Below are 16,466 nucleotides of genomic sequence, written 5' to 3' on the forward strand. Positions count from 1 at the left end.
GAATTCACTGCTCTCTAAAAAGAACATTGCTGCCTGTCTGAACTTCACTAAAGATCACACAGATAATCCTGAAGACTTCTGGAATACTATTCTCTGGACAGACAAGTAAAAGGTAGAGCTTTTTGGCCTCAATGAGAAACATTATGTTTGGCAAAAAACAAACACTGAGTTTGAAAAGAAGAACCTCATCCCAGTCATCATACATGGTGGTGGGAATGTGATAGTTTGGGCCCATTTTGTTCTGAGGACCTGGACGACTTGCCATCATTGACACAACCATGAATTCTGCTGTGAATCAGTAGACTCTAGAGAAGAATGTCAGGCCATCCGTCCATGAGCTGAACCTGAACCGAAAGTGTGTCATGCAACAAGACAATGATCCTAAACATACAAGCAGATCTATAAAAGAATGGGTGCTGAAGAAATTCCATGTTTTAGAATGGCCTAGTCAAAGTCCACACCAAACCCCATCAAAATGTTGTGACAGGATCTGAAGCAAGCTGTTCATGCAAGGAAGCCCTCAAATGAAGCAGTTCTGTGAGGAAGAATATAATAATAATAATAATAATAATAATAATAATAATAATAATAATAATAATAATATATTTCTTACCTGCCTCTCCAATTGGCTCGAGGCAGGGAACAGCAATTAGCATGAAACACATAAAATACTTATTAAAAACACAGTATACACTGTTTAAAAACATCCTAAAAGCATCCTAAAATATACTAAAATATCCTAAAATTCCACTAGAAGAGATCAGTCTTGACAGCCTTCTTGAATGCTAAAAGACTGTCAAGTTGACGAGTCTCCTCCGGCAGGCTATTCCACAGTTTTGGAGCAGCAGAAGAGAAGGTCCTCTGGGTTATGATTGTCAGCCTAGTCTTTGCTGACTGAAGTAGATTCTTCCCAGAGGACCTAAGTGTGCAGGGAGTATTGTACGGGAGAAGGCGATCCCGCAGGTAGCCTGGACCCAAACCATGTAGGGCTTTAAAGGTGATAACCAACACTTTATACTTCGCCCAGAAACAAATTGGCAGCCAATGAAGAGATTTTAGGACTGGTGTGATGTGGTCACCCCTAGATGTTCCAGTGACCAAACTGGCTGCCATATTTTGAACTAGTTGAAGTTTCCAGACTAGGCACAAAGGTAGCCCTATGTAGAGCGCATTGCAGAAGTCAAGCCTCGAAGTTACCAGCGTGTGTGCACTACCATCTTTAGGTCTGAAGCTGATAGTAGGCCATCGCATCTATCTGGGCTGTCATTTGGGGCGACGGATCCTGAAGCACCCCCAAGCTGTGAACACAGTCTTTCAGGGGGAGTGTAAACCCATCCAGAACCGGTTGACACACCTCCAAACCTAGGTTGCGGCCTTTGACAGTGAGCACCTCCATCTTGTCTGGATTCAGCTTCAGTTTGTTATTCCTCATCCAGCCAATTACCGCCTCCAAGCATTCATTCAGAGGAGACACACTATCCTTAGCTGACGCTGTTGTCGAAGGCATAGAGAAATATATTTGGGTGTCATCAGCATACTGATAGCACCCCGCCCCATGCCTTCGGATGATCTCTCCCAGCGGTTTCATGTAAATATGAAATAGCATTGGGGAAAGGATAGCACCTTGTGGTACACCACACAGAAGCTCCTTTTTTGAAGAGCAGCTGTCCCCAAGCATCACCATCTGGAACCTGCCTGAGAGGTAGGACCGGAACCACCGAAGCACAGTGCCAATTCCAATCCCCTCAGGCATTCCAGAAGGATACCATGGTCGATGGTATCGAAAGCTGCTGAGAGGTCCAAAAGCACAAGCAGAGACACATTCTCCCTGTCAATACTTAGGCATAGATAATCCGCTAAGGCGACCATAGCGGCCTCAACTCTGTATCCCGCTCTGAAGCCAGTTTGAAATGGGTTCAGAAAATCTCTGTCATCCAAAACTGCTTGGAGTTGATGAGCAACTGCCCTCTCAATCACCTTACCTAAAAATGGTAGATTTGATACTGGTCTATAGTTATTAAGATCCAGGAGGTCCAGAGAGGGCTTTTTTAGAAGCGGCCATACCACTGCTTCTTTTAAGCATGATGGAAAACTCCCCTCCCTGAGAGATGCATTAATAATACATTGTAGTTGTAAACTAACTGCATCTCCTCCCTGGGCGACCAACCAAGAAGGACAGGGATCGAGAGGGCAAGTCGTCTTCCTCACTCTTCCAAGCAGCTTGTCCACGTCCTTGGTACTCACCAACTGAAACTGATCCAGTGTAATCCTACTTGCGAAGTTGCTGGACACTTCATTGTCAGCTTCTGCTATAATGACAGCATTTAAGTCGGCTCTTATCCAAGAGATTTTATCTGTGAAATGATTGTTAAAGGCATCATAGCGAATTACTGAAGGCTCTAAAGTCAGGTCCGGGGGAAAGGTGTCAGTGTTACACCTCTCATGACTCTGAACAGTTCAGCTGGACGTGAATTCGCAGATGCAATGCGTGCAGAGAAGTAAGCTTTCTTCATTGCACGTATTGCCACCCCGTAGGAATGAAGATGTTTTCTATGTTGTGTCTTGTCGGATATGAGTTTTCCTCCATCGGCGCTCCAGTCATCATCCTTGCCACTTCAGCTCCCTGAGTTCTTCTGTATACCAAGGTGCCTTATTAGAAGCAGGTTGGAGAGGATGTTTTGGGCCGATCATGTCAATAGCCCTAGTCAGGTCTTGATTCCATCTGTTAACCAGGGTTTCAACAGGATTGTCGACAACACCAGCCATAGAACCCTCTGAGGCTTTCTGGAATCCAAGAGGATCCATCAGCCTTTGGTGGTGGACCATCTTAATAGGTCCGCCACCCCTGCAGGGGCGGATAGTAGCCACAATACTAACCTGGACCAGAAAGTGATCTGTCCATGACAACGCAGAGGTATTTAGCACCTCTGCCCACATATCTGTCTGTTTGGAATGGAAAACAGCATCGAGGGTGTGACCTGCTGAATGTATTGGTCCAGAGACCAATTGGGATAGGCCCATGTTTGTCATGGGTGCCATGAACTCCCGAGCTGCACCTGACAAACCAGTCCCGAATGGGATGTTGAAGTCGCCCAGGACCAAAAGCCTGGGCAACTCCAACACCACCTGCGAGACCAGTTCCGTGAGCTCGGCCAGGGAGTCTGTTAGGCAGTGGGGTGGCCAGTACACTAACAGAATCCCCAGTCTATCCCTGGTTTTTAGACACACTTGATGTGATTCAATTCACGGACTGGAAGTCTGGGCCAAAATTACTCAAAAATTATGTGAGAGACTGATCAACAGTTATAGAAACACTTTCTTGAAGTCATTGCTTCAAGGGGGTTGAAGAATGGACATAGTTTTTGATTAACTATTTGATTTTGTATTTTCAAAAATGGGGTAACAACCATTGCTCTTTTGTTTCTTTTCCCCAGCAAACCTCAAAAAGGTCCAAAGTGAAACCTGAAGCCATGTCTGTATCTGGTAGAGCCTAACTTGAAGGTCTGCCTCCTCCTCCCACTTTTCCTTTTAAGACTGTAACCAAATGCAGACTCCAGGGCTTCAACATCAGCAACTCCGACCCCCACTTCCAGTTTTGCTTTGTCTGTTGTCTTGCCAGAGGAAGAGTTCTGGGGAGCTTGAAAGCTTGCACAGTATTTTTTGTGAGTTTGAGTTGGCCTAATAAAATTATTATTATTATTATTATTATTATTATTATTATTATTATTATTATTATTAATTGTGCATAGTATTCACTAACAGGTGAACTCAGTGGCAAAGAGCACCTTTTATCAGCTTAGGCTGATATACCAACTGCGCCCTTATCTGGACAGAGATAGCCTAGCTACAGTTATCCATGCTCTGATAACCTCTCGTTTGGATTACTGCAATGCGTTATACGTGGGGCTGCCTTTGAAAACGGTCTGGAAACTTCAACTGGTACAAAACAGGGCAGCCCGCTTACTAACAGGGGACTGGCTGGCGAGATCACATTATGCCAGTCCTTTTACAACTTCATTGGCTGCCAGTCCAGGTCCGGGCCTGATTCAAAGTGCTGGTACTGACATTTAAAGCCCTAAACGGTTTGGGGCCAGGTTATTTGAAGGAACGCCTCCTCCCATATGTACCTACCCGGACCTTAAGATCATCTACAGGGGCCCTTCTCCGTGAGCCCCTGCCAAAGGAAGTGAGGCAGGTGGCTACTAGGAGGAGGGCTTTCTCCGCTGTGGCACCCCGGTTGTGGAATGAGCTCCCCAGAGAGTTCCGCCTGGCGCCTACACTGTATTCTTTTCGTCGCCAGCTGAAGACCTTTTTATTCACTCAGTATTTTAACACTTAATTTTAACTTAAATTTAAATTTTACTGTTTTAACTCTGTATTTTAATCTTATATCAATTTTGCTGCGTGGTTTTATCCTGGTTGTGCTTTTTATACTGTATTTTGTATTTGTGCTTTTAACCTGTTGGTTGTTTTATGATGGTTTTAATTTTTGTGAACCGCCCAGAGAGCTTTGGCTATTGGGCAGTATAAAAATGTAATAAATAAATAAATAAATAAATAAAATAAATATTGGTGAATAAGAGACGATGAAGAGGACAGTGACCCTGTTTGGATAACACGTTAAACCATGGTGGTTAAGGATTTTGAGCTAAACATGATGGCTTAGTGTGTTGTATGAACTATGACTTAGGCCATAGCTAGACCTAAGGTTTATCCCTGGATCATCCAGGGGTCAAACCTGTTCATCTAGGTGACACACAGGGGATCCAGTGCTCAGGCAGGAGCGAACCCTGGATGATCCCAGGATAAACCTTAGGTCTAGCTGTGGCCTTAGTGTGCCATGTGAACCCTTCCTAACCATGGTGGCTACATAACCACGGTTTAAACATGCTCACTAATCATTTGCTGCAAAAAGGTAAGCGTCCTAACCATGGCTTAGCATATTGTCTGAACAGGCCCAGTGACCCTAGCTCTTTCCCACCATTTCATTTCTTAGTATTCATTTAGACAATTAAAGGAACATAAAATCAATTTCTATGCACAAAATCTATAAATGCATAGTAGTGAGGGAAGAACAGTGTGGGCCAGTACTATGGCTTCAACAGCTACCACTGCCGGATGTTATACACCAATTGCACACAAAGCTTAGGTGTGAGAGAAATGCATGGACAAGTGTGGTGTGGGAGAAGAAATGGAGATAAGCATTTTGGGCATACAATGCTGCTTCATCAGCGTAACAAAACACAACTCATGTAGTGCAGTAAACAGTTTGAATGGGAATACTAATGCTATTTATATATTTATACATTATTACATATATATCTCAATTTTCCTGCAAGGAATTTGAAGCAGCAGAGGTGGTTTCTCCTCCACTTTTCATCCTCAGAACAACCTGTGAGATGGGTTAGACTGAGAGAGTGACTGGCTGCAAGGACACCTTGTGAGCTTCATGGCTGAGTAGAGATTTAAACCTGGGTCTCTCTAGTCCTAGTCTGAAATGCTAACTGCTATGCCACACTGGCAATGTTGAATGGGCAATGGGCTATGCCACACTGGCAATGGGCATCCAGTTGATGGCAATGGACAATAGCAGACTGGGGGCTCCATCACCAGTGTTATAGCCCGCTGTCAACGTTGGTTGTGTGCAAAGGACTCAGATGACATTGTCCATGTCCTGCCCTGCCCTTGCTTCCCCAGTCCCCCTTAGCGCTGTTTTTTGGCATGGGGAAAGTCTGGTTCTTCCGGTAAATCAGGAGAACAATGCACTACCCTCAACGTGTATTTTCATCCACCATTTTCAATCCAGTGTTCTGTGGGTATGTTTTCAAGGGGCGGAGAGGGGGTGTGCCTTTTCTCCAGTGGGCATTTTCACCTTAAAAGAAATGTGGAAAATGCACCCTCCTTGCCAGCAGCACCCTAATTTTTAAAGATAACGAGATCAAAATGGGCACAGTGATAGCTTTTAAGGAGGTCTTTAGCCACACCAAGTTTGAATCTGATTGGGTCATCCCTTGATTTTTTAATTATTTTTTAAATTCCCCCCTTAAACCTTTTTCCTGGTAGTTCACTAATGTGAAGGGTCGATCTTCCATTCCTTTGATCATGTGAAGCTGTGCATCTTCAAGTTCATAAACTACAGATCTGCTGGTTCCCTTACTCAAAAGTAAATCCCATTGATTTCAACTGTATTTACATCCCACTCATACTAATGCATGTTTATGTTTGAGTAAACCCCATTGAATGGAGAGAGACTTACTTCTGAGTAAACACATACAGAACTGACTTTTAATAGTGTGGTCACTCAGAAGCTTTCTTTTTTAAGTCTTAAAACAGCAAACTGGAAAGAAGTGCTCTGCAACCCCATGCTTACTTCTAAGGTCTTACTTCTGTTTACTCAGAAGTAGGTCTCTCTCTGTTCAATGGTGTTTACTCAAAGGTAAGTCTCCATCTGATTTTACTATGTTCACGCTCCAAAGCCTCCAGGCAGGGTAAGGAGAACGGGTGTAGCCTAGGCAACAGGGAATAACCATGTAGGGAGGGAGGGTGTGGTGTCCAACTACCACCAACCAATGAACTGTAGGGGGAGGTACAAAGGAGATCTGGGGAGGGGAGAGGATTTGCATCTCAACAGAAGAACAGTGATATGCTGGTGCGCATGAGAAGAGAGGTGTAAAGATGAATGAAATGTAAAAGCGCTAAGGAGTAAGTTGATCAGGGTTTCACACGCTGTGGAAACGAAGGCAAATAATTTGAGGGTAAACCAGGGCAAACGTGCAGGTGTGATGGAGCTCTGGGACACATACAGAGCCACCATGGCAATGTTGGTAGAAATCACGTTCTGTGCTATTGAGACTCTGCAAGTCTATTGGATGGATGACACAAGTTATGTTATGGAGGTCCTGTTGACAGGCCGTGTCCACCACTCTTGGGAAGTGGCATTCAACCTGTTCTAGAAGGGGTCCAGTTCATCTGTGATCATCTAACAGATCCAGCTCTGTCTCCTGGTGTCCTATTATCAATAGTGGCATAATATGCCTTTTGTCAGCTGCAGCTGGTGCACCAATTTTGATTCCTCCTGGCATTGTAATTCCATGCCCTGGGAACATCCAGATTGCACTACTCCTTCTTGTTGTACATCAGAGGCATTAACTTTTTTGAGGGGGGAAGCTAGGACACCCCCAAAGTCAGCACCCACTATTTCCCAGACCACACACCCCTTGTATAGGCATCTGTTACTCACTCTAGCTTCAACAGCATTGGCTGGGCATCCTGTCAGTCATGATGATCTGGCTCATTTCTTCGGCTACCTCGAAGTAGTTCCAATGTGGGGGAAGAACTTCTCCTTGCTCTCTCTCTGTTCCTATAACCTGAGAGGGGGCAATGAATGGAATGCTCTCTAATTACTCCCTTTTGTGCTTATTTTTATGACTTCTCCATTGCAAACATAGCCTCCTTTCTTGCTTTTTTGAGCGTTAGTAATCCTGGCCTGGCCGATCAGTTGTGCACTGGATTTAAACCCCAGCCAGTTGTGCACAACACTAAAAGCTCAGGAGAGCTGCTGCCTTGTACTCCACTCATCAGATATTCTCTAAGAGCACACGGCTGGGAGCATCAGCAGCTTGGAAAGCTCAGAGCCAGCCTAGTAGCAGCTTTTCCTTTCCTTGATATTTACATTTTACTTGTTTAGCCTGATCATGTGCATGTGAGTGTGTGGTGGTAGCAGCAGTACCAGAGCATAGAACATTTGTGGAATGGAGGCCTGGAAGATAGCACTGCTGTGTGAGTTTTTATTTTGATTGTTCTTGTTTGTCTCCTTCCTAAACTTTAACTCCCTCCCCCAATGGTCCTAGTGCAGGAAAAATCACCAGGGAAGGTTCATCTGCCTCTTCCATTGCTCCCAAATACAGCTGAGAATCCCAGCCATTTTGCTGGGTGTGGGGTACTGGGGGTGCTTCCAAAGCAGTTCTCTGGGTCTGACAATTTCCCCCACTCTGTTGTTTCCACCTAGAGTGACCTGTCCTGCCCTTTGCCCCACCAGCCTCAATGGGCACTAGCCACAACTGTTGTAGAATCATAGAATCATAGAATAGCAGAGTTGGAAGGGGTCTACAAGGCCATCGAGTCCAACCCCCTGCTCAATGCACGAATCCACCCTAAAGCATCCCTGACAAATGGTTGTCCAGCTGCCTCTTGAAGGCCTCTAGTGTGGGAGAGCCCACAACCTCCCTAGGTAACTGATTCCATTGTCATACTGCTCTAACAGTCAGGAAGTTTTTCCTGATGTCCAGCTGGAATCTGGCTTCCTTCAACTTGAGCCCGTTATTCCGTGTCCTGCACTCTGGGAGGATCGAGAAGAGATCCTGGCCCTCCTCTGTGTGACAACCTTTTAAGTATTTGAAGAGTGCTATCATATCTCCCCTCAATCTTCTCTTCTCCAGGCTAAACATGCCCAGTTCTTTCAGACTCTCTTCATAGGGCTTTGTTTCCAGACCTCTAACCATCCTGGTTGCCCTTGTCTAGCTCTTAAGATCTTCATCTGAAACTCTTCTTCAGATAGCACTGTATCAGAACATAGGTGGATGAAGACCAGGGAAAGCATCTTTATGGTGGTCATGCCTGGTCTGTAGAACACTTTCACCATGGACACTCACTTAGCACCAAATACGATGGCTTTTAGGTGCCTTTTTATTTTCCAAGCCATTTCATTTTCTATCCTAGACTGCTGCTTTTTGAACCTGCTTATTTCTTTATTGTTGTTTGAAGATCTTTACAAGTATTGTTTTATTATTTACTGAGATTGAAGTTTGATAACTTAATGTATTTAAATTTTATTGATTTATTAACCAACACGTTAGTTTAACAGGCCTAGGATTAATAAATCAATACATGTTTAAAATAATTATTATCCGAGGAGAGGAACCATGTAAACTATAGTGCAGAGGAAATCTGAACCATCTTTGTACACAAAGCACCGCCTGTGTTCTTTTCGCATCTGCTGTCTGAGGATTTCCTTCCCCTTTTTAACAATTCTTTTACTTTCGCCCTTCTTGCCCCGCACATGGAGGATAATGGCGCTGCAATCGGGACCGGAAGTGACAGCTTTTGGAACTCTTCGGACTTTTATTGAAAGCAACTCTTTGCCTTCCAAACTAGCGAGGGCTGCGTTATTCATGCCTTTTCCGTCTCCCAGGAAAGGGGGGGGGGGTAGCGTTCCGGTCGCTATGGGAACGGAGTCTGTCGGACGTGGGCGGGGCCTAGCAACGAGGCGCATCCTGTGAGGGGCCCGGACGGCCCCTCCCCGGCCTGCGTTTCCCCAGCTGGCGGGAGGCAGAGAGGGGCGCCCCCGATGCCGCCGCCACGCAAGGGGCTGGTCTGCGTGCTGGAGCTGCACATCCGCGCGGTGAGGAGAACCGTGGGGGGCAGGGAAAGGGTTCATAGAGGCGGAGGGGGACAAAATGGTGGAGTGAGGGGGGGTGAGGATAAGGGAGAGACTATCGTTTGCGTGGCATACGGCGAACTTGGAGGTGACGGGGAGGGGGGCAGGAGACGTGGTTCTTGGGGACGGGGCAGAGGGGGCCGTTTACGGGGTCTCTCGTCCCTGGGGGCTGGAGGCGGACTAAGGAGAAGGTCCTTGAAGGATGCGATGTGAGGGAGGCTTGAGGGTCCTTTTGGAGTGGCGGGGTGGGGACGATTGGGCTGCTCTTTGGCCTTCAGGTTCTGGCCAAAGACTTCCCCCTTCTTTTGGAAAAGGCTTTTTTGATCTCTCTCTCTCCCCCCCCGCCCCCATCGTGAAAGTGGCACGGGGTTCGGGGGCCCACCAACATACCCCTAAGGAGTGATAAGCGGGTATTCAGTTTCTATCAAGGTCCATCAAGTTCCAGTAGTTTTTGTTTACTTTGTTTTTGTTTTTAAATGATTACTCCCCCGTCACACAACTAACTGTATAGTCGGAAATGTGAGGCTAAGGCAGTGGTTCTTAACCTTTTTTGAGTCACGGACCCCTGTGAAAATCTGGTGAAAGCTATGGACCCCCTCCCTAGAAAAATGCACATAAGCATATAAACACAACTTTAAAGATACAGTGTTTTAAATTTAAAAAATCAACGCTAGTGATTCCCTTAATATAGTGAATATATTTTTTTTATTTGACATCCCTGAAGCCATGGATCCCAGGTTAAGAACCCCTGGGCTAAGGGCTGAATTCCTACTTGTACTGAGCTCTTAACGGCTGCTGGTCTATGATCCACTTGGCTGTGATGGAGTTTTTCCAAGTACATTCCATTCAGTCAAAAATGCGTTTCTTACACTTCTAATCACCAAGCCAAGTTTTCTATTCCTATCACTTTCTACAAGCTTTGACTTGCCTTTTCTATTTTCCTTCAGTTTCTGGCGAGTAACAGTTAGATTAAATCCCCTCCTTTCTCCATCGCTATTGACCAATTAGAAATTAGTGTTTGCCTTTTTGTGCACTCTGCACCAATCAGTAAGTAGAATGGAGTTGGGCAAATTCACACCTGAATCCAATATCAGCTGTTCAGGTATGTGGAGTAGAGTTCCCCCCCCCATTCCTGTATTTGAATTTTTTTGTGTTTCTCTTTTTAATGAGTTTCAAGGCAATGAAAAATGATTCCCTTATCTTGTAAGAAAAAAATCGTATGTTCTATTTGAACTTAATTTTTTTAAAGCACATTGGGATTCTTTCTTTTACATCCACACTGTACCAGTGCTAAATATTTCTTGCTCTGAAAATCTAAAAATAATAATAATTGAATTGGAAATATATTTTCAACATGTATATGAGGCAGGTTAGTACTGAATTTACTCAGTTGTGTGACTTTTTTTTTTCTAATCACCACTAGAACCAATCATATTCTGATAGGTATGTTGAATATGTTCTTCATTTGTGAATTGAGAGCTGAAGAGGCCATAGGATTGTACAAGTTATGGGGCTAGCAGCTGAGGGGTCATAGAATTGTTTAGATTCCTCTCTCTGAGGTCAGAGACAACACTCCTACCTTGCAAGGGTAGAGTTGGAGATCTGACCTCCCTCGCAGCCAGTGTGGAAAGAACTGTGCCAGTTGGCCTCTGAGTTCGGAAAAGTGATCTCAGAGAGTGGGAAAGGGGCCGTTTTGGTGGGAGGGGAGGAGACTGGATCGACCAGGATATGAGTTATCCTGGCCCTCTGCAAGTCTCCTTTCCTCCACCTCTGAAATACTTTCATTTGAAGGGCAAAAAAGTCCATCTAGAGAAAAATGCAAGGTGGCAGGACAGGGAGGCAAAAATTGCCGCTGCTGCTCCTCCTGCCCTGAATAAGATGATTGTAAGCCTCCCAGCTCTGGGTCTTAGGATCGTCAAGGGTGCAATCAATAGTTATTGCACTGTTAGAATTCTGTAGGTATGTATTACAAGTCAGTTTTCTGATGATGTGGCAATTCAGATCGTATGCAGGTTTTTCAGCATGCAAAATAACTTATTAATTGAGATTGATGTTTCATAGTAGAAACTTCCACATAAAAATAGTGCCTCAAAAAATTATTGGTGCCTCACAAAATGATTCCAAACACTTTAAACATTTTTCTGTTCCACTATTTATTTATTTTTACTGCTGTTATTATTTGTTCTGCATTTTATTAAACTTACGGTCTTTTATATTGTCATTTTAGGGAGTAATCCTATGACCCGTAGACAGTGACTGGGGGACATAGGGTATTTCAGTTTCCTGGATCTGAGGCTGGAGTCAGCTCTTCGACCCTCAGACCCAGGAGCCTAAGCTCTCTGTACCCACCTCCTAGCAGAGAACCTTGTTGACTGCCCGTACGAGCTTGTACATGTGCTTGTAGAGGAATGAAAAGGAGTATGCCAGTGGGCCTGGAGGGAGACTGGGGACACAAGGATATGAGCTCCCCAGCCTCCTTTCCTCTCCCTCCCTGAAGACTCTGCTAGTGGGGCAAAAACACCATACATTGGATATTTGTAAGCCTCTGAGTTCGGAGATTGGATAGGATTGCACTCTTAATGTGTATTGACATAAGAATTTTAATGAAGGTTGGCAACCAATCCCTTAAACAAAAAATAAATTAACTATTTTCATTTTAGTGTTCATTTTCCTCCCAATTTGAACTAAAATATCAATGCAGACTATACTGTATGGCAGGGGTCCCCAACCCCTGGGCCACGGACCGGTCTGTGGCAGGTTAGGAACCGGGCCTCAGAGGTGATCTGCTTTCACCCACCCACCCCAGCATACCTGGGCACGGGGTGCCATCTCGCCTGCCCAGCGAAGCAAAGCCAGGATTCTGGGGTGAGTTGGGGCAGCTTCGGAACGGCGCGCCCAGCTGGAAGCCGCTCTGGGAGAGCGACTTCCGGGTGCGCCGTTCCAAAGCCGCCCACCCCAGCGTCCTGGCTTCGCTTCAGCTGGGCGCCCACCCAGCCGAAGCGAAGCCAGGATGCTGGAGTGGGGGGGTGGGGGGGAGCTTCCCCAAACCATCCCCTCAACCCCCCCTCCCGGTCCGTGGAAAAATTGTCTTCCACGACACTGGTCCCTGGTGCCAAAACGGTTGGGGACCGCTGCTGTATGGTACCGGGACTGCAATGAAAGGGTCATCCCCATTTCCAGTTGTCTTCCCTGCCCTTTAATGTAGGAATACGTTTTTCTTTCCCTTTTTATAGAAAAAAAATTATACAATTTGCAGAAAAGCATTACATTATTACATCCATAGAAGTTGCTGTATGAATTGTGATGAAGCCCTTTCCAACAACGTTTCCCACAAAGAGACTGCAAACCATCAGGAGTATCATCTCTTACTGTGCTACAGCAAATATAGTTACCAAACTCTCCAACTTGTACTTAGCTACAGTTACTTATCTTTGTAGAGAACATATATCTTCAGATTATTGGCACTACTATGAGTATTCACATGGTTCCATGTTATGCTGAATGAAAACAAGCTTTTCTCAGTTTCTCCCTAAAGATTCGGCTCTACCTGAAATGCATTGATGACATCTTTATCATTTAGATTCATGCACAGGAGTCACTTGAGAAATTCTGGTAGGACCTCCAATAGCTTTCACTCCACCATTAATCTGAGACTATGTCAGTCCATGCGGCAGCTTCACTTTCTGGATACTATTGTGCAACTATATGATTGACAGATATGCACCATCTCATATCAGAAATTTACTAACCGCTACAGATACCTACATAATTCATATCTACATCACCTAGAATGCACCACAAGATCCACTTTCCACAGCAGCGATTCCCAGATGAACTGTAACTTGCATCATCCCTGACTTTTGGCAATCCTGGCTAGGCATGATAGGACATAGTCTAGTATGAGTTGGGGACCCAAGGTTGGGAAAGGGTGGCCTGTAGCCAAGCTCTGTGATGCAACTGCATCTGTTGTAACTCAGTCTTATGTAAACCCAATCTTATGTTCTAAGTTAATCTTATGTAAACCACCCAGACAGCTTCAGCTATGGGGCTGTATAGAAATGTAATAAATAATAATAATAATAATAATAATAATAATAATAATAATAATAAATCATTAAACAGGCTTAGAATCATAGAATAGTACAGTTGGAAGGGGCCTATAAGGCCTTCAAGTCCAACCCCCTGCTCAATGCAGGAATCCACCTTAAAGCATACCTGACAGATAGTTGTCCAAATGCCTCTTGTAACTGAGGTATTTACACCAGTCATTTCTTAGACTGCACTATCCACCCAATGAAGTGAAAAAATAAGTCAACAAATCCAGGTTTTGTTGTAGCAGGTTTTGTTGTAAACATGTCACCCAAAACATCAAGGGTTTGTACCCTACTTGTCACCTTCCAGTATGGTATAAGTTATCATTTGGAACCAGTGCCCTTTAACATTCCACACTGGACAAATTGGCCAGTCTCTAAGCAAATTTGACATGGCAAAATTCTGAGACATTTCAGCATTCCAAGCTGAAGTAGCCATTCTTGGACAAAGGAACATCAAAGGGAGACTCTCATATGGAAGTACTGAATTACAGCCTACCTTATCTGGACAGAGGTAGCCTAGCTACAGTTATCCATGCTCTGATAACCTCTCGTTTGGATTACTGCAATGCGTTATACGTGGGGCTGCCTTTGAAAACGGTCCGGAAGCTTCAGCTGGTACAAAACAGGGCAGCACGGTTACTAACAGGGACTGGCCGACGAGACCACATCACGCCAGTCCTTTTCCAGCTTCATTGGCTGCCAGTCCAGGTCCGGGCCTGATTCAAAATGCTGGTATTAACATTTAAAGCCCTAAACAGCTTGGGGCCAGGCTATCTGAAGGAACGCCTCCTCCTGTATGTACCTGTCTGGACCCTAAGGTCATCCTCAGGGGTCCTTCTCTGCGAGCCCCTGCCAAAGGAAGTGAGGCAGGTGGCTACCAAGAGGAGGGCCTTCTCTGGCTCATTGGTTCGCTTGGCACCTACATTATATGCTTTTAGACGCCAGGTGAAGACCTTTTTATTCTCCTAGCATTTTAACAATCTATAAATAAATTTTAACTTGGTGTTTTAAATTTGCAATTTTGCATTGCTGCTGTTTTTATCTGGTTGAGCTTTTATATTGTATTTTATAGTATGGTTTTATACTGTTGTTGTATACTTTGAATGTTTTTAATTTTTGTGAACCGCCCAGAGAGTTCCAGCTATTGGGCGGTATAGAAATGTAATAAATAAATAAATAAAGTGCCACAAGAATTATCAATGCTGTGACATTATCCCTTCCTATGCCTGCTGCAGCCAAAGGTGTAGTGGGGGGAGAACTCGTAGCGATACCATTTTTGGTAGCAGCCTCACAATGGATGCAACATGTAGTTCCTCTCTCAAACAGCTATACTAATTTTGAAAAATAATTGAACGTTACTCTTCCAGGTAACATGCCCAGGTGTTACACTAAAAGCCAGAGATGACCTCTACATCAGTGCCTGTATTTTTGGACAATATAAGAAGACTTCATGTGTCCGTGCAATATTTCCCCTTCTATTTGATGAGAAACTAATATTTGAAAAGGTAAAAAGCCTACAATAGCATTGGTTACTTCTAAAAAATACAAAATGTAATTAATCCACCAATACGTGCTCAACAATATTCTCAACCTATAATGTATCCTTATCAGCTGATTTAAACATATCATTAATCAGTAGTTTTAAATGTGTTTTTCTGGACTAATGTTTATATAACAATTAATATTTATGTAAGATTCTAGGTTTTTGTCTGTATTGTTTTGTTTTCAAGTAATTTCCTAACCTGAGAATATCTTAGGGTATTGTTTACTGTAAAAATGCCAACTGTGGAAATTATTCAAGAATATAGATACTAGTTATACACTCCACATTTGTAGAAATGTCACCCCTTTTTAACATTCCCATGGTTAACTGAGCAATTTTGTCCATGAGAGAGTGGTCTTTATGGATCATTCAGTCTGGGATAACGCAGCATAAGATCAGTTCTTAACAGTGCAATTGTATACATGTCTACTCTGAAGTAAGTCCCACTGAGTTTAATAGGACATACTCCCAGGTAATTGCAGCTGTATATAATTCAGTGGGGCTTACTTCTGAGTAGAAATGTATAGGATTTTGCTGTCTCTTATCCACGCTAAGAATTAGTTGTTGCACTCTCCTTAGTTTACTAATAAAGTAAACCAATAAGCTTTATTGAATAAGCAATACTGGCTACCGTTTTATAACAAGGACTGGGTTCCCCCCCATACACACACTTTGCCTGTTATTTATTATTGCTATTAATTTAAGATGGGAGAATAATTCTGAAAAAGGTCAAAAGTCAAAGGAGAAACTCTGTTCTGAGAAAAGTATTCTGTCTAAGTGTTTCTCTGTTTTGTTTATAAAAGAGCTGAGAGCAGTTTTCTGTTTATTCTAATTATTACAATGGTCATGTTTTTCTATGACCTTGACATAGTTCTGACCAAATGGTTCAATTTCATTTCCTTATATTTTCATTTTAGGTATATACTGATGTAGTTGACCCAGGAGACCTTGTTGAACTTTTTGAATGTAGGTTTTTTTTTTAATCTTTATTATATTCTGCATGCACCAAATTACTTTAAATGTACAATATGAAAAACCAATGTGAGATTAGGGAAGAAGCTATAAGATGACTTTATCATCTTCTTGTTCTTAGAAAAAAACCGTACCTAATACGCTACAAAGTCACTGTGACTTTCTAAAAAAAAAAAGTGATTCAGACTAAATTGTGCCTCAAAAAGAAATGTTAGTTTGTTTATTTATTTATTTATTTATTTATTTATTAAACTTATATACTGCCCCACAGCCGAAGTTCTCTGGGCGGTTTACAAAAGTTAAAAAACAGTGAACATTAAAAAAGTACACAAAATTTTAAAGTATACAAAGTTTATGAGTGTATTTGTTTTCATTGGATCATCTTGCTAAGGTTTTAGAAGAAAACATGTAGAATTGGTTT

General features: G+C 43.4%; 1 protein-coding gene across 1 annotated transcript in view; it reads left to right on the forward strand.

Moving 5' to 3' along the window:
* The first annotated feature begins 9,306 nt into the window (after positions 1–9,306).
* SPATA6 (spermatogenesis associated 6) overlaps positions 9,307–16,466 on the forward strand; it is a 37,322-nt gene continuing 30,162 nt past the window's right edge. Inside the window, exons 1-3 of the mRNA XM_063139109.1 lie at positions 9,307–9,400; positions 14,898–15,035; positions 15,991–16,039. Of these exons, the coding sequence (XP_062995179.1) occupies positions 9,347–9,400; positions 14,898–15,035; positions 15,991–16,039 (241 nt within the window). The 5' untranslated portion in view covers positions 9,307–9,346. The remainder of the gene's footprint in view (positions 9,401–14,897; positions 15,036–15,990; positions 16,040–16,466) is intronic.

This window comes from Elgaria multicarinata, chromosome 1, assembly GCF_023053635.1.
Source record: "Elgaria multicarinata webbii isolate HBS135686 ecotype San Diego chromosome 1, rElgMul1.1.pri, whole genome shotgun sequence".
Taxonomy (NCBI): domain Eukaryota; kingdom Metazoa; phylum Chordata; class Lepidosauria; order Squamata; family Anguidae; genus Elgaria; species Elgaria multicarinata.